At 36.3% G+C, this 25,650-nt stretch overlaps 2 protein-coding genes across 2 annotated transcripts; both read left to right on the forward strand.

The window, feature by feature from the left end:
* The first annotated feature begins 103 nt into the window (after positions 1–103).
* Positions 104–10,872, forward strand: LOC132103271 (collagen alpha-1(I) chain-like). Its single transcript, XM_059508234.1, has 25 exons — positions 104–314; positions 3,420–3,504; positions 3,612–3,680; positions 4,230–4,504; positions 4,610–4,663; positions 4,747–4,800; positions 4,892–4,945; positions 5,051–5,104; positions 5,264–5,317; positions 5,535–5,588; positions 6,513–6,566; positions 6,651–6,704; positions 6,809–6,853; positions 7,074–7,127; positions 7,242–7,295; positions 7,477–7,530; positions 8,123–8,194; positions 8,430–8,465; positions 8,579–8,623; positions 8,732–8,764; positions 9,079–9,225; positions 9,336–9,512; positions 9,595–9,685; positions 10,109–10,186; positions 10,263–10,872. The coding sequence occupies exons 1-25, from the start codon at positions 294–296 to the stop codon at positions 10,463–10,465; spliced, it is 1,971 nt and encodes a 656-aa protein (XP_059364217.1). The 5' UTR covers positions 104–293; the 3' UTR covers positions 10,466–10,872.
* Positions 10,873–13,941: 3,069 nt separating this feature from the next.
* On the forward strand, positions 13,942–16,042 carry LOC132103275 (putative butyrophilin subfamily 2 member A3). The gene is made up of 5 exons (XM_059508240.1): positions 13,942–14,291; positions 14,373–14,488; positions 14,857–15,091; positions 15,356–15,462; positions 15,548–16,042. The coding sequence occupies exons 1-5, from the start codon at positions 14,249–14,251 to the stop codon at positions 15,665–15,667; spliced, it is 621 nt and encodes a 206-aa protein (XP_059364223.1). The 5' UTR covers positions 13,942–14,248; the 3' UTR covers positions 15,668–16,042.
* The last annotated feature ends 9,608 nt before the right edge of the window (positions 16,043–25,650 follow it).

The raw sequence follows: 25,650 nt of genomic DNA on the forward strand, positions 1-25,650 counted from the left end.
TTATTCTTCACTACTCTCTGTCCAGTGGAGGAGTGTGTTTGTCTGGTGAAGGCTCAGGTATTTCTCACCCAGCTGAGGAGCCTGGGAGATTCTGGTGAGGGTCCAGGAGCTTTCATCTGTCTCAACACAGGGGGACCAGCATCGCATGCAAGCAGGGAGAATGTTTTGAGGGACACTGCAGTCCCTCACTGAAAGAGCGCTGCCTGTGTTCTAAAAAAGACCCCCTGACTGCATTTATCCAAGGGCTCCGTGTCCACACAGCGCCTGGAAACCTGAGCAGGAGACTGCTGACCATGGGAGCCTCCAGGGTGAAGGTAAGATGCAGGATGGGTAACTAGAATTGACAGAGAATTCAGGAGGGAATTATATCTGTTTCATATATGAAAATAAGGAATCAAATAAACTTTATGTTTATACAGTCGCTTCATGTAAAGTGTTATCAGATTTGTGTTGGTTGCTTTCAAGAATGGTCTTATTACAAATTCATTTCATTTGTGTTTTCAACCATTGGAAATATTAAACATTTTGTTGAAATCGTAATTTTAGGCATGGCGTGCTTATTTTTATGTAAGCTGTCAAATAGTAGTAGGCTACCAAGTGCTTAGTAAAGATATTACCAGCTACAGAAATAGTTTGACATGTTTTATGTGCCTTTCAAATAATTTATTGTTTGCTTTATATTAGTTAACGTGTGCTGTCAACAACCTTTTATTTTGGTTACTTATCCCTTATAAATCATGTTACATAAAAAATTTTATGTAATTAATAAGCACTTGTAAAAAATCTCATATGTGGGTTAAACTTGCCAGATTTTAGGACAATTATTATTTACAACAACTTCTGAGGGTCATTTCCAGATTTGAAGCCGGTGGAGATGATGGAAACGTGTGTATTGCTCATGCTGCACCTCAGTGTCCCAGAGGACCTGTGGGTTGGTGAGGAACCCAATGCTGTGGTTGTATCAGCCATTAGCTCCACCCCTCAGACTGCCAGGTTGTGGAGAATTCAAAGACACTTTTGACTAATACACAAGCTGTTTGGTGTTCTTTGTGTTCCATTGGTCTTTTTTTTTATTTTGTATTTTTTATTTTCGTTCACTTAAAATAGTCCTGCCATGTAACAAATACATTTTCATAACAGCGAATGTGAGTTCATGTGAATTCTTTGTAGCCTACAGTACCATTTAAAAGTTTGGGGTTGATAAAATTTTTTAAAAAAGAAGTGTTTAATGTTCACCAAGCCTGCATTTATCTGATCAGATATTCATGATATTGTGAAATATGGTTGCAATTTATATAATTGTTTGCTACTTTAAAAATGTATTCCTGCAATACCAAAGCTTAATTTTCATTAAACCTTACTCCAGTCTTCAGTGTCATTTGCCACATGATCCTTTAGAAATCATTTATATATGCTTATTTGGTATTCTTATTATGACAGTTGAAACTGTAATGCTAATGTTTCCCCATCAAAATTCTTTGAAATAACAGCATTTTTTTTATAGTTTTTTATTTTTTATTATTTTATTTTTTTTCGCGTTATAAATGTATTTGTTGTCACTTTTGGTCACTTTCTTTTTTTAGAGTAGCAGTCTAGTCTAAAATGTGATAGCAGCCTGAGAACTGAAATGTAATACAGCATTTACATCAGGGGAGTTTCCTTTGAGGAGGCAAAGTAGGCAGTGTCTATATATATATATATATATATATATATATATATATATATATATATATATAATATCGGACCTCTTGGAACTTTAATTAAATATCCCTGTTCTAAAGCATGCCATTATGGGTAATTAATGTGGGAAAGTCAGAGGAGCCAATGCCTGATATGACTGATTATGTTTGGCTGTGATTGGTTCATGCGAGAAATCTGGCCTTTTGTGTTCATGCACATTGGCAAATCAATCAGAATCAACAATATAATTGCACTAATGTGAAGATTAATAAAAAAAAGTGAGTAAACAACTCACACACTTAATTTTAACCACTTTGTTACATCAAAAAAAAAAAAAAACTTCAAATGGCATGAAAACATGATCTGTGGGTGTTTAAAGTGAGTAATTAGCTTGGTGAAATTTGAAGTAGTGACTAAAAAATATTTACAGTACTGACATAAGATGACTGCTGATCTGAAAAAAAATAAGTGAAAGTTATTTATTTTATTTTATTTTTTTAAAGAAGAGCTGAACATAAGTTTACAAATAAAATATATTGTTTAAATTGTTATTGCCTTGAGTTATTTTGGAATAAATGTAAAATGCTTAAAAACACTAACTTGATGAGATTTAACTTGGCTTTAATAAATAGAATACTGATTACATTGTTAATGTAAAAAAAAATATTAAATAATATTAATGTTTATTTACCAAAAAAAATGTTACTGGGACAATAAATAAATAAATAAAAAACATTTCACTTTGATGACTTTGCCTCCTCATTTCAGAACACACCACTGATTAACATGTTCTTGGCTGGCTATTTAAAAAAATATATAATGGAATGTAATACAAAGTGCAAAAAACATAAGCCCACTGTAAATGTCAATAACCCGCAGAGATAGCAGTTTCATGCCTCAGCAATGTGCTGCTGTGCTCAATAATGACCACTAGAGGGAAATTTACACGAGGCAACATTCTAAGCTCCTACTAAAATGCTACTAATTCCTGTTCATGTTTATTTGGGGTTGTATAAAAAACGTTTCTCTCAGCCGTTTCCCTGCATTATTAATAAACCATTCTGTCAACATGGTTACTATCGTTATGTGAAAAATCTGTTATTTCTCCCATAGTAAAAAAAAAAAAAAAAGTAGCCTACATTTTGGTTTCATTGTAGCCAACTGATAAATGGTTTTGAAAATCTAGGCATGGTTGATAAATTGGTATTGATTTAAGTAGGTCATTCAAAGTTGTATTTATCCATATATATATTATATCAGCTAGAACATGTTCCATGACCTCATTAGTGACACTTGATCTAATCACATGACGAAGTGCGAAACAGGAACTGGGTTAATTTAAGCACAGAGTCTTAAAAAGACAACAACATCATCTTTAATTACTGCATATTTATTTGTTCCAGCGAGTGAACAAATGAACAAGGAACTGAAATAATGTAATGATTTCAAATCAACCTTAAAAATCCACTTAAATAAGTAAATAAGGTGATAGTGGTAAGGGAATCCCCAGTTTAAGGAAGTTTTTGAGAAAACACACCATAAAGGGGAGACCCCTTTCACTGGCCCAGTTGCGAAAGGACAGCCATTCACTGTTCTTTATGTAAACAGATCATCATTATCTCTAATACAATTTTGTGAATCCATTTGCAAGACTGCATTTACGTATTTTAGAACTTTACCTGAACTGTAATGAATACCTCTGCTTGTGTTTGATGGAGTTTGTTTTGTGCTGATGTCAGGTTTGGGCTGTGTCACTCTGCTCTGTGTTCCTTCTGTGTGTCCTGCCCTCTCAGGCCCAGCATGATTATTCTGGTTTACTATCAGGTGAGACTATCACATCTCCAACATGTTAACATTGTTAGATAATAAAACATTAAAATGGCCGAGTGACATTTTTAATTAGCCTTTCCCCCTCTCTTTTACAATCACAGGAGAAGAACACCTGTATGAAGGCTCCTTAGTTGATCGATATGATGAACAATCTGGAAACACTCACAGTGGTAACTGAGATGTCAATGTTACTACTACCACCAAAAAACAAAAACAACAACAACAGATGTTGTTCAGAAGTTCAGAAGTTGAATATTAACTACTGGTGTCGAAAAAAGTGCAAATTAAAATGTGTGTGTATATATATATATATATATATATATATATATATATATATATATATATATATATATATATATATATATATATATATATATACATACAGTCATGGCCAAAAATATCGGCAACCTTGATAAATATAATTAAAGAAGGCTGTGATAATTTGTCTGCATTGTTAATCCTTTTGATCAGTAATATTATATTATATTATATTATATTATATTATATTATATTATATTATATTATATTATATTATATTATATTATATTATATTATATTATATTATATTATATTATATTATATTATATTATATTATATTATATTATCGTATTATATTTCTTTTGTTTTTTTTTACCTTAAATATATTAGTATATCCAGTCAGGATCAGTGGGCATCTCAGTGTTTTTTTATTTTTTATTTTTTTAAATCTGCTTCCTCAGCCGAGTACCCTCCAGAGTCCAAACACGGCAGTGAAGACGAGCACTCAGCATCTGGCTTTGACCCCTATGTTCCTGCAGCCACTGTGGTCACTATGATCACTGAGGAAACTTACCCATATGCCACAGTCGGGGAGTCTTTTGATTATGCTAAAGAAGAGAAAACCTTGATAACACAGGTCCCATATGGAGGAGATGCTGGGCTGGGATTGGAAGGACCCACTGAATGTGACTGTGAAGCAGGAGAGCCCGGATTTGGAGGCTTCGCTGGACCCAAGGTTGATTATTGCCATGCCTTTGAATAATGTAAAGCTTGATTTCTTGCATCATGCAAGTGTATTGCATTATTCAGTTTGGTTGTTACATTTTATGTTTGTTCATAGGGTTCTAAGGGTCTTCAAGGGAAACAGGGTTTTCCTGGGGTTCAAGGAAGGGAGGTAAGAGCAAAACATAATTTTTAATGTTCATGGTGTTAAATAGCCAATGCAAAAGTTCATCAAAATGACTGTTACTTTATTAGGGTTACAAAGGAACCAAAGGAGTGAGAGGAGGAGGAGGAGACACTGGCCCTGAGGTGAGTGACAGGAAACACTCATTAAACTTGAGCATCCTGTTCAGACTACCAGTACTTTTCAGTACCTTAGCCTTTCCTGCCTTCTGTTTAGGGCGACTCTGGGCCTGATGGAGAGGAGGGTGCATCTGGTTTCTCTGGTGCAATTGTGAGTCAAGAATATAGGAAACTTTACTATTACCTATATGATTTTGTGTTTAATAGCTGGTTCCCGGAAAAGGCTTATATGGAGTTTTCTTACTTTTCTTCATAGGGGCTTCCCGGGTTACCAGGGGACCCTGGAGAAACTGGCCAACCTGGATTAAAGGTAATGGTCTCACAAAAAAAAAGTTATGAGTGATAAGTGTGGATCTTGGTTTACTAGCAGAGCTATATGATGTTATTTTATATGTGTATAATGATGATCATTATGTTCAATGCAATTTAACATTAGACATTATGGCTTGCATTTATTTGTGTCATGCAGGGTGATTTCGGAATAGAAGGCCCGCATGGAGGAGTGGGTCTCTCTGGAAAGACTGTGAGCAAGATAGCATCTTCAGTTACACATATCACCAGCTGCGTTTCCTCTCCACATTACTTTGAATGTTTTTCATTCCTATTTCAATCATGATCACACACAGACACAGTATCTGAGATGTTCTAGATCCCATCAATTGAAAGCAACATCTGTGCAGTCATGCTCCAACTCCTCTATTTATCATATAATAAAGTAATATTTCTCTGACTGACTACAGGGTCCTGTTGGCCCAAAAGGTAAACCTGGAAAACCAGGCAGTAAAGGTATTAAGGTAAGTTGCTTTACTCAAATGTTTACAGTTGTTGTGTGGTGTACTTGCTGAAATGTAATGACCAGAAGGTGAAGGCTTTAATTCTTACTTTATTTATTTATTTTGATACTGGTTTCATCTACCAATTAGAGTGCAGATGTCAACATTGTGCCCTTGAGCAAGTTAGTACTTAACCCAGTGTTTGCTACAAGGGACGGTCCCTTCAATAACTTTTGCTACATGACTATTAAAGAAACACTTATTTTGATATGACATTCTCTGAAAAAATAGATATAAAATATCTGCATAAATATGTGACTTCCCCATTCTGATTAAGTGTCAGTGTCACAAGTTTCATTTCCCATTGGCATGTGTCAGGGAGTTTTTCTTTTTGTTTTGTTTGTCTGCTTTTTCTTCTATTTCTTGTAATTAATATATCATCTGTAGAAATATGTGGGTAGTGGTAATTGATATGACCTTACAAGTGGAGACAGCAGTGACCTGCAGTCTGATCATACATGTGTTTTTATGAACCGAGATTATTTGCTATCACTAATTTAATATTTTGAAGACTGTGGGTAACTGAACACTCCTTTCATAATCTGAAAAAAATATTTATAATAATAACTATGAAAGTCAGTTTGGTTTGGTAGAAGAAAGAAATTCATATAGGTTTACAACAACTTGAGGGTGCATAATAATGACAGAATGTAATGACAGAAGTGAATTGCAAATGAGCTGAAATTGAAAACCCCACACCAGTTACAGCATTTTCTGTAAAACAAAAAAAATATCCTAAATATTTATATTTAATGGGAATGGAAGACCATCTTAATTGTCAACCTCTTATGTAACTAACATCCCCAGTTGGGTCTTGATTTGTCCAGACTTGTCTTGAAACTTTGAATTTAAAAAGTACTGAGAAATTTCCCCATCTCTCAAAAGGGCTCCACTGGCAAAACAGGAAAACAAGGTCCTGAAGGACGACAGGGACAGAAGGTTGGCACCAAGACTTACAGGCATAACTCATTATTAATCTTTATTACATCTACTGCTGTTGACGTTTTCTCTTTGCATAATCAGGGTCAGACAGGAGCACCCGGATTCTCAGGAGACCATGGAGAACAGGGTTACTTGGTAATAACATCACTCAGAAGCTTTCTATTCCTCTTTCCCATATTGTACCCTCAGGAAAACCCCTGTAGTAATCTCACTAATTTTTTCGCCCGTCATGCTATCAGGGTTATCCAGGAGTTCCAGGAGACCGTGGGGTGATGGGACCAAAGGTCTGTTCTCATAAAATCACTTGTTTTTATGAGTAACTAAAATTGAGAGATTGTCACAGTGGATCCCCTTTCCTCATAATGTTCTACAAACACATAATAAACACATAAGAGTTATGTTATACATATTTCCAACTAAAAGTTTTGCCTTGAATCAGAACTTGGTGACTAACTGGTGACTAAGTTTTGGAAGACAAATTTCTCTTTCCATTATCATCTTCAGGGTGCTAAAGGTACAGGTGGCTTGCCGGGGAGTGATGGGGATCCGGGAGAGGATGTGAGAAGCAAGCTGTTTTTGATGCATGTGTCATTATTAAAATAATAATAATAATAATAATAATAATTATTGAAGTACTGTGTTTCAAAAAAAAAGTTTTATATATATTTTTAGGGTCCACTGGGTGTTCCTGGACTTGTAGGGGTGCCTGGGCCTTTTGGACCTAAGGTAAGAGAAAATACAGGAAAATAAAATTGTGGCCTTCCTACTTTAATATTTGATGTTTAATTCAGTATCTTACTTACTTTTTTTTTTACTATCAGTCTCCAAGTGAAAACTGTTTCAAAGTAATTGTTTCTTCAAAATTTGCTAAAAGTTTTCCCTCTTTCCCTCTTCCTCTTTTTTGCAGGGTTTGAAAGGTGATCGTGGTGTGAGGGGGCGACCTGGAAGAGTAGGAACTGTGGTAAGCTATGAATTTGGCCCTTTAGGGGGTTATTACACTTCCCTATCATTTCCAATATGCGTGACACACTTGTGATACAGTGTGAAGACAAACAAAGTTGATCAGTTGACCGACGTGTGAATTATTTTCTAGATCAACAAAAGCCATATTTGTTAGGTTGGAAATCACCAGAAATCTATCCACCAGTAGTCTTCAAACTGTGTTTTGTAATGTTATTCCAGAGAGAAATTTCCCTATATGTTGGGAATTTACCAGACTGTACCAGACCCAAGACTGAAAGTGAAACTACAACTTCTATTTTTAGCTACGGCGGTTTCACTGCATTTAACATACAGTATTTCCTCAAACAGCCATGTAGTTGTTTACTTCTCAGATTAACCAGGTTTTTCCTTCATTTTCCTCCTATTAAATAAAATGAGACTGTACTAATATAGCATAAACATGTAGTTTAGTCTAAACTATAAAAGGCGACATAAAAGATTACTCATTTATATGTGACAAACACATCAGTTATAAACTATAAATATTGTTTAATACTGTAAGATTTCCAATATCAACAACATCTACATCTACAACAACATTTTTTTCATAGGGTCCACAAGGAGACAGTGGGGATGCTGGTGTTCCAGGGAAACCTGGACCAAAAGGCTTGTCTGGGCCAACAGTATGCAACTGATTTCAGTTTCTGAATAATTAATCGATCAGTTAATCAAATGCTCTGTTTTTTTGTTTGTTGATTTTAATTGATGAATTAATCAAATGCTTAGTTTCGCTGTTTAATTCTAATTCTAATAGTCTAATTGATGACACAATTAAAATGACACTTAAAATGAACAGCAATTATTTTATTTATTACTTTTTTAAAATCTGAAATGATTATCAAATGTTCTTCTCTACAGGGTGCCAAAGGGGAAACAGGATCAGATGGTGAAAAGGTAGCATCAAAAGCATATAATATTAGCCACAAACCTTACATAAAATGATGCTATCACCATTAAAATGTCTTGATTTGTTTTTATTGAATCATTTTTTTTCATTACTCGCTTAGGGGGCAGTAGGACGTAAAGGAGGGAAGGGTGCTAAAGGGGATAAGGTATGGCTGCTAGAATCTGAACTTGCCATCACAGTTTCTCTTCCTCTTTCCATTACACTAGTCATTGTTTTATTTTAACCACAATTTCATCATCATTTCACTTCACAGGGAGACGCTGGATCCCGTGGTGACAAAGGGCAGGTTGGTCGTGACTGTTGAGGTCAAACAATATTTTTACGTCAGACTAGTCAACCGTGGCACAGTGGTAGTCCACAAGCTCATGACGTCCAACTTGAAAGTTCAAAACAACACCATTTATTTGAAATAGTTTTTTAATTATTATTATTTAAACAATTTAAAGTCATTATTATCACTTTTGATCAATGTAACGTAGTAACAAGTATGACAATTAAACAAAATAATAATAAATACATAGTGGAACCAGGTTTAATTCTGTAACTTGTTCATCACTTTAACTAATTAGGCATAAACTAGGTTTTTCTTATGTGATGTAGCGTGGGGTGAAGGGTCGTTTCGGTCGTGATGGGCTTCCTGGTCCTATTGGATCTCCAGGTCTTCCAGGTCCCAGAGGAGATGGAGGCCCTAGAGGAGACCAGGGAGTGAAAGGACAGAGTGGGCCGAAAGGAGAGCTAGGTGGACCTGTGCGTATCATAATCATCGACTTAATTTTGAGTGTATGGGAGTCTCATAGGCTTGAATGCAGATAAATATTGATTTCTGTCATAAAATATATTGGTGCAACTAACTGCAGGGTCCAGGACTGACAGACGAGCAGATATTGCAGCTGTGTCAAGGTGTGGTCACCACTCAGATCTCACAGTATGCTTCATCTATACGTGCCAAATGCGTACAGGGCTGTCCAATCAACAACCGTACCCTCATCGGACCCCCAGGACTCACGGGACCCCTTGGAAGTCCAGGAAAACCTGTGAGCTGATATATGAAGTTGCCACAAAACTGACATATTAAAACTCATACTTTTTTAAAACAACACACTGCATTTCATTCAGGGTAAAGCAGGAAAGGCAGGTGCTAAAGGAGAAAGAGGCCCTCAAGGCATGAAAGGTTTAGAGGGCCAGAGGGGAGCTCCAGGGGACAGAGGTACTTCACTGGCGTTACTATTAAAAGCGTTTTTGATAAAAGGTATTGTCCAGCCAAAAATGAAAATTTAGTCATCACTTCTGCTGATGTCATTCCAAACCTGCATGAGTTACTTTCTTCCGTGGAACACACCAAAAAAAGATATTTTGAAGAATATGTTGGTAATCGAACAGTTGTAGATCCCACTGACTTCCATAGTATGTACAACAAATACTATAGAAGTCAGCTGGACTGAAACTATTTGTTTACCAACATTTTTCAAAATATCTTCTTTTGTGTCCCAAGGAAGAAAGTGATAGGTTTGAAATGACACGAGTGTGAGAACATGGCAGAATTTTCATTTTTAGGTGGACCATCCCTTTAACAAAAAAAGAAAAACAAAGAGTTTATGCATACAAATGAGCTCTCTGTGTTTTTCTAAAGGTGCTAAAGGTCTAAAAGGAAAGAGGGGTGAACCTGGAAAAGGTCTACCAGGGCATGGTGGTCACCAAGGTCTCAGAGGTGGGATCACTTTATGTCATCTATTTCAATAATTGTGGATTATATGTAGTTAACTCTGGCTTATTTCTCCATAAAGGACTGCCAGGCCATGCAGCAGAGCCAAAAGATGGAATTGATGGGCCACGAGGACCCCGTGGGTTTCCCGGGCCTGTGGGTCAACCTGGCATGGCTGGCGATGCAGGAATACCTGGCATCTGCGAGGCACGAGACTGCAGCATTCATGCGCCTGTAGTGCGCAAAGAGATGGGATTGGTTAAAGGCCCTCTCAGCCAGGCCTGACAACAGGGACAAATGTGAGTGACCCGGGACAGGAGATAATCTCAAGCAGAGGCCATGAAAATAGAAGACATCAAAAACAGACAAACTGCAGCCAAGAACTGGAGATCAAGTCTCTTCAGATGTTTACCAATTTGAAGTCCAAGAATGAAACCAGCACTTTTGATTTCATCCATCAGCAGTGTTTTGGTTATTATAAATAAAGTACAGACATGTAAATAATTTTGTAAAGCATCTTAAATATACATACTGTGTTCTGAAATATCAAGCTTTTTTTCTTGATTCATCAGGCTGAATTAAAGATCTTTTTTTTTGTAAATTTCTACTGTGTTTGATGAATATAGTGTAACCACAACATTTTATGATCATTCAGGGCACCATACCTTTTTAAATAACTGTAAAATCCACTTAAAAAATGTTCCCTTATTGTGTGTTTGTGTGTGTGTGTATATATATATATATATATGATAAAGGACCAAATTGATTTTTGACTGAAAAAAATTATTAATGTCAATATATATACACATGTAGTCATTTGTAGTGTATAAGAAAAGGCACAGTTTAAAGTAAAAAAAAAAAAAAAAATCTAAGTTGCATTGGTACATATATCTTGGCAGTGTGTTTGAGGTGATTCTTGTGACCTTGTTTTATGCAGTGACCCCAAAGAGTAATTTAACACTTAGCAACAAGTAAAAATATTTAAATGTATATATCAAAGGATATATCAAAACAAGTGGTTTTTATTTTAAAGTAATATATCACAAGCACAATTTAAAAATACAGACTGTATATTAGTTTAATTTGAATATATATATATATATATATATATATATATATATATATATATATATATATATATATATATAGGCTTTACATATCAGTCCACTGAGCCTGTAGTTAATGGCCCAACAAAATTTACATTTATCAGAGGTAGAAATGAAGCAAAGAAAATTCCAAAAACATTTATATTAATACAGTACTATACGTTATATCTTCAAGCTAGAGCATTTGAAAGCAGCGTTGAGCAAAATAGGCATCTGTGGTGTACTTTGAGCTAAAACTTCACAGACACTTTCTGGGGACACCTGAGACTGATTAGATCTTTTAAAAAAATAAATAAATAAAAGAAAAAAAAATTCTCCCTGCTTTTATGCATATTTTGAAGTATCGCATGAGAATCAAGTAATGGAAATGCTGAATTTCTAGTAAAAATTCATTAATTCGCAAAAAAGTGTTTATGCTTGTTTGGGTTGGTTTTTGTCTAGTGCAAAAAAGGGATAATGCTACTAGTGGGAGATGGAATTGCATTTTCATCCTGACAAACCAGTGGACCTGAAATGTTGTTATATGGACATTCGGAAATGTCAGAGCAAAGTCCGTCATCAAAGTATTTCTGTATAATTGCTTCCCAGAACAGTTAAACTACTTTGTTCCCAAACAGCAGCATCCACATCAGGATAACCACATTCATTGTGTTTCGTCTGCTCGTTCTGATGTCCAAGTAATTTATTATATAGGAAAATTATTATATTCAGTAGCTTCTCTTTTCAGTAGTTTTTACTTTTCCTAGTGATGTATAGTCCCAGTTCATCAGGAAGTGACGACTTTGTTCCCTTTGACTCGTTGGATGTAAACGGTGCTTGTTCGCAAATTTTTTCCACCTTTTGATGAAAACCTGGCTATCAAGAGGCTAGACATTGATTCTGTTGTTTTTGTATGCATATCTGACACACAGCAGACACACCACAATGGCTATGAACACCAAGGTAACAGGCAGGAAAATACCTAAAAAAACAAAAAACAAAAAAAAAACAGAAAAATTATTAGAGAAATTCTCTTAAATATTTTGGTACTACACAGTATTATATATGTAGCTCTATCACAAGCAGTGTTTGTTTTGTATTACCAATGTGCCCTCTGTTCACAGGGATGATCAGAGAATGGGGGACTCTTTCGCCTAAAATGAAAGAAAGAAAATGTCTTAGCACTGGCTACCCAACAATAAACAATATATCACTGGTAGAAAATAAACGTACCATAAAAATGAACACGGTATTCAGTCAAATAATCCTGCAAAATAGATACAAATGCTGGTTAATGTTCAATTCAATGCCCATAAAAGTCCTAAAAAACATGACCTGTGGTGCACGAGAAAACGACTCACTCTTGTGCATATTACAGCCAGGGTGATATTGACACAGTCAGTCAGAACGATTCTCCCAACGAACAACTCTTTGCATGGACTATGACACTCTGGGGTGAATTTAAGAAATGTTGCAATAGACTGAAGAATGAAAAAAGCACGAAAGTCAGTGAGCTGCAGTATATAGAGTATATTGTTGAAATTCAATTCTTCAATCTACTCACATGCTCCTGTGCAGACCAATATTGATCACAGTCTGGGTTCTTCATCGCATATTCAGACTCTACATAGTGCGTCTTTTCCATACAGGTGTAGTTTTGTGTCGTCTCTGTGACTGTAGTGAACACTGAGGGATGAGAGGCATAAAATGAGTCAATCCCTTCATCTACAATATTTTGCCATTATACCATATATAATTAGAAAGGGAATCATATACAGGTGCAACACGTGAGAAAAGTCATGAGCTTTTTTTTAATGCAATCAAAGAAAATAATGGAGCTTATCCAGGTGCATGTGTGTGTGTATATGTATATATATATATATATATATATATATATATATACACACACACACACACACACACACACATATACATATACACGTACTTCTTGTTTTTGGCTATACATGTAAAGACCAAACGTCTTCACTTATATAGTGAAATACTTTGAAAACCCCCACTAGACATAATACTTTACTTGTCCTCTAGTTAAAAAAGTTTATATATCAGCAAGAATAGTTTTTTATTATTATTTACATCTAAAGTCATGCACGTTTCTGTGATGGGTAAGTTTAGGGGTAAAATAGGCCTTGGGTTATAAAATATCATTAAACTGATATAAAATTCACTGTAAGTTATAAGAAACAAACGTGTGTGTGTTTCTATGGTGTAACGTTTAATTGAGACGGACAGCGAGGGCTACAAGGTTTCAGTAAAAAAGCACAGCACAGCAACAACATTACTGAATGGGGGGAATCCCAAGGTGTCAATTGAAAATTACTTTCTCTTCCACACATTTTATTATTATTATTACTATTATTATTAACTGCATGTAGACTATATAACTTTGAAAAAAAAAGATTAAGATGCAATGTTAAAATTTAAAACCCTTGAAAGTCAGCTGACAACCGCAGCATTTTCTTTCTTTCTTTCCGCAATAACACAACATAGACAGAATTAAATTCTAGAAAAAGCTAGCAAAAATTAACAAATGACAAAACACAAAGATAACCAAATGTGAAAAACCAGTACAAGCGCTCGCACTTACTTGACTGCAAGAGACGTTAACGAGAAAATAGACGTGCCGCTACGTCATTATTATTATTTGAATAACACCAAGCATCATGGCTATTACAATCAGGATATGTGAAACGAGCATACTGGATAATTGGATAAAATAGCTTACCAGGCACAACAAAAAACGAGAGCAAACAAACAAAAACGTCTTTAATCCAGAGCATCGTGCTGACTAAAGGTGATTTTCAGTGTTTACAAGTTTACTACCTCCAGTGTGTGTGTGTATGACATTACTCTCGCTTTCGCGTGCTAGGGAATTCCCCACTTCCTCAAACCAGAAATAAAAAAAAATCGCAAGAGCAGTAGCCTATAAAGTCAACGTGTGGACTCCCAAGTTACAGTCAGAAACATGCATTACTTCTCGGAATTCATCGCCTGTCTCATAATTTTAGGTAAGACTCGACCCGAATTCCTGAGAGTATCTTCACGCAGACTCTGCTGGTTCAGGTTGACATGAGGTGTTTTACTTTCAGCTGTGACGGAGGGAGTCCGGCACGAGATTCGCTTCTTCCTTGGTGAGGACGCAGTCTTGAGCTGTGCGGCGAAAACAAAGCCCGACGTCCAGTACCGTTCAGTAACATGGTACAAGGTAAAGGGCCAAATTCGTATATTTTTCTAGAACCTTGCGTTTTATCCTCACATATTAATGTTTTGTACTAGGTTGTTCAATAACCACTGAAAATTTCTTCCTCATTTCTTTCTATTTAGAAAGCTTTTTTCCTGGTTCAATTACGCTATTCAGAAACAGTAGCATACATACAAAAAGTCACTTGAATATCTAGACGTTTTCCATTTTTTACATTTCATGTAAAACAAACGAACATTACGTTTTGAACCATATTTGCTTTTATATTTTTGTAAGGTTATACAAATTTGTCCCTAAATGTTTATATTTGAAAGATGTATTGTTTCAAATTAAGACTTCATTTAACTTTAAGCTAAACCTTTCTTCTTCAGGTTTCTGAAGAGCCTTCCCAGCAGTTAAGTGGACTTGTGAGAAAGAGACTAACTGAAAACAGTGGCGATGTGAAAAAATATAAAGGTGTCCAACGAGATGTCAGGCTATTTGAGAGCTCAATGAGTCTTCTCCTGTCTAATGTAACTGCAGAGGACAGCGGGATATACAAATGCTTTCTGACTGCTCCCCTTGGCCATCAGAACCAAGAAGGTGTAATTGTTCTGAAGGTCGATGGTAAGTTTATGTGGATTTATAATGGCCACAAAAAAGTATTTGAACACTTACTTAACTACAACTTAACATATACAAACATATTTGACACCTTTGCAGCTTTTAGAATCAGTTTTCTGGGATTCACACAATTTTAAGTAATGCTTCCAAATACTTTTAAGGTCACTGTATCTTCTGTATACTGCAACTGAGGGCAATATCTCACAAACGAACAATCTGATGCTCATGTGTGTGTGTGTGTGTGTGTGTGTGTTTTCTCATTTTTAGAGCATGCTACAGCTGAGAAAATGGAATTTAATAAAAGTGATTCACTATATGTAGTGCTGGCTGTCACAGTACTCATTATGGCACTCCTGATGTTTTGCATAAGCTATGTAAGTAATAATATATATTTATGCTTTGAGTAAAGATATTATACATGCATTTTTAAGTTATTTACCAGAGTCATGTTTACCACAGGTTTGTTTAAGGAATGTATTCCAAAGCAACAAGAAGCTCTCTGCACTGCAACATCAAGGCAAGAATGTAATCAACACCAATCATTTGATTTGCAAGACCATGCCTGAAGTTTATGTGTGATGGTAACCAGAGTACATGGACTGAGCTCAGTAGAAGTCAAATGTAGTTTTGAACACAGGACATGGACCGTCCACACAGAGCTTGTACTGAAGAGGAACACTGGCAGAAGCACAGGAAATGGCAACCTACTTGCTAGGCCAAGGCGCAAATAGTGGCAGATGCATGCACAAAGGTTTCAGCATCATCAGCGCTTTTTGAAAATGTTTTCAAAACTGCATCTTTACAACATGAAACCATGGAAGTGGAAAAGGACTGACCCGAATGTTTAAATGTTATGCTCTGTCATCATGAATGACAAATGTTATTTTCAGGCTGGATACCTGTAGGAATTCTACCAAAGAAATTATATGATAGTAAAGTTCTTAATCTATTGATAATATAGATGGGGGAAAAATCCCTTTCAAATGTTTTTGTTGTTGTTGTTGTTTGTTTCAATGTTGTCATTCTTATAGAAATACATACAAAAAAAACCTACCTCATAAAATGTGTCAATATTAAAAGTGAATATTAAAATTACAACTTTCTTGATAAATTTTTTTTTGTTCTGTTAAGACTGCACATCTGTTTTTTTTTTGTTTTTTTTTTTATAAAAGTCAAAATCTAAGTATTACATCTAAATATAATTTTGAAAATGTACAGGCCACAAATAATGTATTTCTACCTGCAGGCTAATAGTGATTTTGTTATTGCCAGTTATATTTTATAAACTGGCTGGTGAAACTAATAAAAGTTTCATTGAGTACATATCACAAAGTTAAAATGTAATAGCCTATTCACTATTTTAGACTAAAATAGTTTAATATTTTTTTTCTGTTACTCATCTGAGCAATCAAGAATTTGTTTTGGTTTCTAACTCTTTCAAAAGGACCATCATCACACGAGTTTAATATTTTATCTCTATGATTATAAAACGAGAAGAAATGATAAATGACCTTTGGAAGTAGCACGTGCTTATGAACAAAGACAGAAAAGGACACAATGGCGCTCTCTAGTGCCTTAAAAACCACAAACCACTTTCTAATATCTTTTACTACAAAGAACAAGTTGAGCAGTTTATTGTTCATATATTACACCTGTTCACTACTAAAGGAACCCTTAAAAACAATCCTCCATTGTTTTTATTACATTAGCTATGTCAAAAAGCCCATTTCAAGTATAAAGTACACTTATTTTCTAAGGGGGTCCCTAGAAAAATGCTCCACTGTGATATTGCTTGATTTATTCACTGATTAATTCAAACATCCTTATATATTTCTTATTCGTTGGTATGTTCATTATTCATTCTCCAAACTTTCCTTTATTTTCCTGTTCTTGATGCAAGCTGGTGGTCCGCTAATCAATGGTGGCGCCCGGGGAAGCTTCAATAAAATATGAAACCCTGCCCCCCTGGATGGGAGAGCATAAGAAGAGAGATTAAGTTTACTTGTCCCTGAGTTTAAAGGGTTAGTTCAGCCATTTTAGACTTAGTCCGAGAGCTTTCTGTCCCTCCATTAAAAGTGTATGTACGGTATACTGTCCATGTCCAGAAAGGTAGGAAAAACCTCATCAAAGTAGTCCATGTGACATCAGAGGGTCAGTTAGAATTTGTTGAAGCATTGAAAATAAATTTTTGTCCAAAAATAACAAAAACTACAATTTTATTCAGCATTGTCTTCTCTTCCGGGTCTGTTGTGAGCGCGTTCACTGCAGTGTAGTTATATCCGGTTCGCGAACGAATCATTCAATTTAACCGGTTCTTCTTAGTGAACCAGTTGAACCAGTTCACTAAATCAAACTGAATCATTTGAAACAGTTCGCGTCTCCAATAAGCATTAATCCACAAATGACTTAAGCTGTTAACTTTTTTAATGTGGCTGACACTCCCTCTGAGTTCAAACAAACCAATATCCCGGAGTAATTCATGTACTCAAACAGTAAGCTGACTGAACTGCTGTGAAGAGAGAACTGAAGATGAACACCTAGCCGAGCCAGATAACGAATAAAAGATTGACTAGTTCTCAAGTCATGAACTGTTTCTGTCGGACGCGTCCGATTAGAGAACCGAGGAGCTGATGATACTGCGTATGTGTGATTCAGTGTGAAGCAGACTGACACACAGCCCGTCTGAGTCGAACTGGTTCTTTTGTTGATTGATTCTGAACTGATTCTGTGCTAATGTTATGAGCGCAGTTAAACCGAAGGCTTGAATGAAGGGCAATCATCGCCAATGACGCCATTACATCGAGCGCAAAAGAACTGATGAAACTTTTTTTTTTAAACAGTTTATTGAATCGAACTGTCCGAAAGAACCGGTTCACAGAAAAAAAAACAAAATTCCCATAACTACTGGTGATCTGAAAACTGATGCAACTGGTTCTTGACTCGAGAACGAGTCAATCTTTCGTTCGTTATCTGGCTTGGCTCGTTGTTCATCTTCAGTTCTCTCTTCACAGCAGTTCAGTCAGTGTACTGTTTGAGCTAATGAATTACTCCAGGATATTGGTTTATTTTGACTCAGAGGGAATATCAGCCACGTTAAAATAGTTAACAGCTAAAGTAATTTGTGGATTAATGCTTATTGGAGATGCGAACCGTTTCAAATGATTCAGTTCGATTTGGTGAACTGGTTCAACCGGTTCACTAAAAAGAACCGATTTAATCGAATCATTCGTTCGCGAACCGGATATCACTACACTGCAGTGAACGCGCTCACAACAGACCCGGAAGAGAAGACAATGCTGAATAAAGTCGTAGTTTTTGTTATTTTTGGACCAAAATGTATTTTCTATGCTTCAGCAAATTCTAACTGACCCTCTGATGTCACATGGACTACTTTGATGATGATTTTATTACCTTTCTGGAAAGAATACCATACATACACCTTCAATGAAGGGAAAGAAAGCTCTCAGACTAAATCTAAAATATCTTAAACTGTGTTCTGAAGATGAACCGAGGTCTTACGGGTTTGGAACGACACACGGGTGAGTCAGACATAATTTTCATTTTTGGGTGAACTATCCCTTTAAGATGTTAAATTAGTTATCTTAGCCAGTAAAAGACTTGTTGCTTGCCATATAACTTTGCTCGCCTAGCTTTTCTGTCAGACTGGCAGCAGTGGAAAGTGAAGTGGGCGTGGTCAACCTGTTACTTCAGTTGACCAAAAGTAGAAGGCCTTTCATCCTGCTGGGTAGAGACCGCCCACTGAGATAAAGCTTAACTTCAAGCAAAACCTAAAGTTTTGTAGCATTTCCCTTTAAATGTTAATGAGCTCTGCTGACCCTGCCCCTTTCTTCTGAGCAGCTCTGAGAGACTGTTTACTTTAGCCGCATTCTTCATCTGAAACTTGCTAATTAGCACATTATTAGGAAATGGGATTTACAAAGATTCATTAAAAAAAAACCTTAAACTCACTTTTTCTGTTGGTGAAGGTGGACCACGAATGATTTGCGCAAAGATAGACGCATTTAGGTAATGTTAGATCGATGGCGCATACCCTTTAGCCCGAGCCCGACGGGCCCGACTTATTTATGCCCCTAGGGCCGGGCTTCGGGCCAATTTTCACGTTATAGCTCACATGCGGGCCGGGCCTCGGGCCTTTTTTGGGTTATCCTTCTATTTATATTTTTAGACATTAATAAAAAAAAAAAAATGAGAAGTTGACGTCGACGATAGAAAAACAAACATAGACATTTCATAACCTCATAACTTTCATAATCTGATAATTCAACCCGTTATAATTATACTGCCATACTGACATGACAGTCGCACGCACGCACGCACGCTTTTCCATCAGCGCGACCCACGATTATACTTCACTTATATCCACTTATTGTAGTAGTAGCTATTATAGGCCTCTAAATTAATGTATTAATCATAGCCTAGTTGGCCAACTAATAATTATAAAATGATGATTCATGCAGCGGTGAGCATTTCTGTGTCTGCACCTGTTGTTGCGGGCCACGCAGCAAAGAAGAGAGCGCTGGCCGAGTTTGAAAACATTGTGGAGCAGGACGAGGATGACGACGATGAAGTACAGCAATACATGCGCCTCAATCACAACATGGAAGGTGATGGACGAGATGTGCTGCTATGGTGGAAACAGCACGAGACCCTGCTACCTCAACTGTCAAGACTGGCTCGCTCTGTGTTTAGTGTCCCACCAGCAGCAGCAGCGAACGTGTCTTCAGCGCAGCGGGAAGAGTGATAGAAGAGAGGAGGACTAGGTTAAAACCTTCCACTCTGGATGCTATTCTTTTTCTCCACGATGCTTTGTAAGAGACTGTTCTAACTTTTCATTTGACTTGACTTTATTTTCGTTTAACTGTTGGAAACTAATGGAAAAAAGAATTGACATGTTCTGTGGTGCATTTTTGAGGTAAGATAACCTGCAAGTTTGTTTTTAATTAATTTAATTTGTTTAGATTGTAGGCTATTTCTCATTTCGTTTGCGAGCGCTGTTGCGAGCCTGCCTCAGCATTTAATTTTTTTTTATTTTACTCACTGTGGTTTAATAAATAAACATATATTAAACTAACTGTCTGTGTGATATGCTTGAAGTGTTTTATATCTATGGATTTTATTGTAGCCAAGTAAAGTATTAGCGTTAATTTGAGAGGCTTAATTTATTAAATAAGTTTTAGGCTACTCGCTGTCGGCTCGGCTGATTAACGTAAATCTTCATTTTAAAAAAATGCTCCAAACATTTTTCTAAATTAACTTGATAAAGAAATGAAAAGAAACACAAAACTGACCCCTTTTTTAATTGTTGCAAATAGGGCAGGCTTCTGCTGTGTAATAAAATAAATAAATAATAAATAAAAACACGGGCTCGTGTCGGACTCGGGCTGATAATTCTGCCGGGCTCGGGCCTAGATTTGAGGCTCGTGCAGGGCTCTAATTCCCTTCAGAAACAAATGTAATCCACTTCGTCTCCTGTGGCTCAGATGTCGGCAGTAAATGACGACTGCTATGTTCATTATTACATCCAACAACAAAACACCTCAGTCGCTAAGGAATCATTCTTGTCTGCACCTTCTCCAGCGTCTAAACAATGGCGGTCTGATGACAGTTCACTCAGGGAGGGCCTAAGGTAAGATGCCAGTCCAGTCTGTGCTGAAATGCTACTGTCAATCAAACTGTTGTGGGAGAGGCCTGTCTGTGTGACATCACAAAGACAGGGTCAGGCATCTGAGATTGGTTCGATTTGAGAAAGGGGTACAAATTTTAGTAGATAAAAAAAAAAATTTAAAGGAAAACCCCAGGTGGATTTTTATCATTATAGGGTGGTTGTATACACACACTGCTCAACACCCATTTAAGTTCAAACAACTTGTAAAAGTGCTTGTAGTATCCGATGACATTTTTTTTGCAATCTTTAAATTTTTTAATTACAAAATAATTAGTTTAACTCTCAAACACCTTATGTCTGATTGAATAAAAAAGACTCAAAAGAAACTCCATAGTCATTTAGGTATCGGACATAACAGAAATGGGTCGTGGCTTAGAATGATTTGATTGATTCGTTCAAAAGAAACGATACAATTAAACATCACGATTTCTATTTGTTCGAGTTTGTGTGCAGGACAATGGGACACACTGTAATATTTCTGTTAGACGGTAGGTTACACTTAGTAATAATGTCTTAAAGTGGACGTAAGTGCTTCAATGATGAGACTTTCCACATCCATCTCCGGATTAAATATCATCTGCTTCATTAAACCAGAAGAAGCCCACCATTGTGTGAGAAGCAGTCTGGGCATAATCCCTGGATACTGCTGCTGTCTTTCCTTTAAGCTGGCAATGACAGAGGGTCCAGTGTTTGACTGCCCAGAGAGAGAGAGCAGTGTGGTTTTCTGCTTACTGAGAATGCATAATAACGTGGAGGTTTAATTTTGAGTCTGCTACTAAAGGCCTAATGTGCTGGAGACACTGTGGCTTTGGTTGCGGTTTCATTAGCTCCCACAGGACTCCTCTAATTAGCCATGAGTTTTGAGCAGGACCACTGTCCAACAACAGTGCTCCAACTCCAATGACTGTGAGGGAATAAAGTTGTCAATCTGCTGAACATCCACGACTTCCACACACAGAAATTGATTATTGTGGATATCTGTTATTATTTCTAAACTCTTGACATGAAGTATCGCTTTATTTACAGCAGATCTGATACTTAGGTTTTGAGGTTCTTCGCAAGGCTAAGGTTCTTTGTAGATGTTCAAAATTTATGTCAGGATGTTATATGGTATTTTTGGTGGTTGCCAGGGTGATGGTATGTGGTTGCTAATGTATTCGGAGTGATTCTATGGCGTTGAGAGGTGGCAGCTTACTGGCAAAAGTCAAAAAAGACAACTGCAAAGTTTGTATCAGCTGTGTGAACTCTTATTCTGGAAGCACCCATTCACTGCATAGGATCTACTGTTGAGCAAGTCATGCAATGCAAAATTTCTCCAAATCTGTTCAGATGAAGAAACAAACTGAGGGTGAAAACATCATTTTTGGGGGGTGAACTATTCCTTAAAAATAAATAAGTACATTTATTTATTTAAAAACCCATACAACTTAATAATAGCTGTTCAGACCTTAAAATGTGCCAGAACAGGACAAATACAGTATAGTTTCCAGTTTCTTCACTTAACAGAACGGTTGGCCTCACTTCCACCACACGATGGTGCTGTCTGTTTAATTTGACTAGATAGCACCGCTCTTGTTTAACCTCTGTATGCTCCCAGTAAGTCAAATAATGAGAAAGAACCAAATTGCCTATCACAGCTGTGCTGATGATACCCACATTTACCTAGCCTTATCGCCAAATTAGGCTACTGCAGTCCTATTGACTCAATGCCAATGCACTGATGAAAAGTTGGATGTGCCAGAACTTTCTTCAGTTAAACAAGGAAAAAACTGAAGTCATTGCATTTGGAAACAAAGATGAAGTTCTCAAGGTGAATGCATACCTTGACTCTAGGGGTCTAACAACTAAAAATCTAGTTGGGAATCTTGGTGTGATTCTGGAGACAGACCTTATGTCATTAGTCATGTCAAAGCAGTAACTAAATCAGCATTAATTAAATGTTTTGTTTCCAGTCAAGACTTGGAGAAACTTGTTCATGCCTTTATCACCAGCAGGGTGGACTATTGTAATGGTCTTCTCATCTGCCTTCACAAGAAGACCATTAGGCAGCTGCAGCTCATCCAGAACGCTGCTGCCAGGATTCTGACAAGAACCAGAAAATCTGAGCATATCATACCGGTCCCCAGGCCCTTAAACTGGCTTCCAGTTATATTTAGGATTGATTTGAAAGTACATTTACTTGTTTATAAATCACTCAATGACCTAGGACCTAAATATTTTAATTGCAGATATGCTCACTGAATATAAACCTAACAGAGCACTCAGATCTTTAGGATCGAATCAGTTAGAAAATACCAAGTGTTCAGACAAAACAAGGGGAGTCCACTTTTAGCTATTATGACGCCTGCAGTTAGAACCAGCTTCCAAAAGAGATGTGTAAAAACATTAGTCACATTTAAATGAAGACTCAAAAGTCATCTGTTTAGCCTTGCATTTATTGAATTAGCACTTTGCTACGTCCTATCTGATCTGATCTGCACTTTATTTTATGTACAATCTATTCTTAAATGTTTTAAATTCATTTTAAGTGTTTTAAATCATGTTTTTTAAATAATTTTCAATGTTTTTAAAATCCTTGTTTTATTGATTATTTGATTATTTTTATTATTATTATTTTAGCACTTTGAATTACCATTGTGTATGAAATGTGCTATATAAATAAACATACACAAGCCCTAAACCAGGGAAATACTGAATGAAGCGAGGTCATTTGCTGTTAGTGTTGCTAACACAGCCAAGACAACGTAAATCACCAGCTTTGTTTCTCTGGCAGCAATTTATGGATGATTGTCTTACCGCATCTTAAAGCAGATATCCAAGAAGAAAATAATAGGAGATCAGTTCAAGCTGTCAGTAGTAAAAACGTCAGAATAGCTTTTTGATGCTACATACTAAAATTTACTTACAGTATTGCAAATGCAAACAGCTGCTTACCTTGCAGCACTCCACCTACGTATCCATATATTATAGGCTATATTAAAAATACATTTTTCACTTATTACTTAAAATAAAGGCATGTAGAAATGTCTCCGCACTACAGTTTACATCTGTTTTTAGAATCACCATAGTTTTAAGCGCAAAGTTTGACTGTGCTAATGAGATGTGAAAGTTGCAGATATGCAACAATATGACAGTGAGTAAACCATTTTTATTTGGAATAATTTTGATTAATTCTAAGTTATTTTAAGTACAATTAAAGATGATTTCACATAATACTCATTTTACACAAATCTACAGTAGCAGGGTGCACCCATGCATTGACTAGAACTTTCTTTACATGGAAAATTGAGGTTCAGTACAGGGTTAAGAAAGGCATACAGCAGTGCTGTGACTCTCAGGTTAAACCTGTACCATAATTCTTAAGATCAACGATTGTTTTTCTTGGGATTTCTTCTCCTCATGCACATCTCCCCTCTGCGCACTTCTTTGCCCACTTTTTACTTTTGGAGGTCGACTGTGGATGGTGCTGTGGCTGTCATCCTGTAACGCTGCTTTATTGCAGGTCGGGGGTCCGGGCTCTTCCTCAAACCTTCAATCCCTCTTTTCCACAAGCTGAAAGCAGGAAATATAGAGCCTCTGGAAGGAACCACCACTGGAAGCTCATAACCATAAATATACCCACAATATTTATGTTGTTGCTTTTCTTGTCATTTAATTTTTTTATTATATATATATATATATATATATATATATATATATATATATATATATATATATATATAATTATTTTTTATTTTATTTTATTTTTTAATCAAGAGACGTTTGAGTTTACAGTGTTCTGTCATGGAAAGTACACTACAGAATTGGAACAATCTTTACTGCCCACATGCTGTATTTATCAATGCCTATACCATGATGCTATTAAACTATGTCAAACAGATGGTCCTAATACATGAATAAATAAATATCATAATAGCTGAAATCGAAAACTCTATAACAAATCTAACATGATGATGAGGATGATTATGCAGTTCTGGTCATGGCCCTTGAAAAAGTTGATTTCTCTTGCAAGCCATGTAGCAAAAGTCATCCAAGATACGTCACAATGTTTTGATGCTGTCAAGATTTTGAAGGCTTGCTTTATCATCACTGGTAGTTTATAGATACACTGCATTAAACATAGTGCTCCTTTCAGTATATAGCAGGTCATGTAGCTTTAAATCTCCGTTCTTTGGTCCAGGCTGCAACCGGAGCCTCGAACATGATTCATTGGGACTTGTCCATGCAGCCCAGCATAAGGAATATTCATTTACAGTAATCCTTTGAAGTGAAGAACTGACAGAAATCTGTTTATTTGACATGCCGTATGACACGTTTGACACTGGGAATGAAACAAGGAATGCAGGTTGCCAGGTATGCACCAAAGAGAAGGACATCCAAGGAAACATTGTCCAGCGTTAGGTAAGACTTAAAATACAGACAATAAAATACCTTCTGCACATTTTTAAAAGTATTAGTCCGAGACAAATTAAAAAGCAGAGTGCAATTAAAATAAATCACTAAGTAAATGTTAGCATGTGGAAGTTTTCCTTTTGCTCTTTTTTTTTAATGTAAGGAAAAACCCAGAGGCAGAGTTATGCAGCTGCATATTATTACTACATACACCTGGTTTTGATAAGACCTATTACAATCAAAATCATAAAAAAGGTAATGTGGTCCTCTTGAACATTTAAATATAAGAAACACTATACATACAAAGTTCATCTGTTCATGGCCACTCTCAACTCCATTAATGAAAAAAAGGAAGGAATCACTTTAAAGTCTATAACTTGGAGTAATTTGCACTTGGTGTAGCCTGACCATGTTACGACATACTCTCTTAATGAATAAGAACTGTGAATATGATTATGTGTCTGCTTATGTGTTCAAGTTTTAT

This window comes from Carassius carassius, chromosome 24, assembly GCF_963082965.1.
Source record: "Carassius carassius chromosome 24, fCarCar2.1, whole genome shotgun sequence".
NCBI lineage: Eukaryota > Metazoa > Chordata > Actinopteri > Cypriniformes > Cyprinidae > Carassius > Carassius carassius.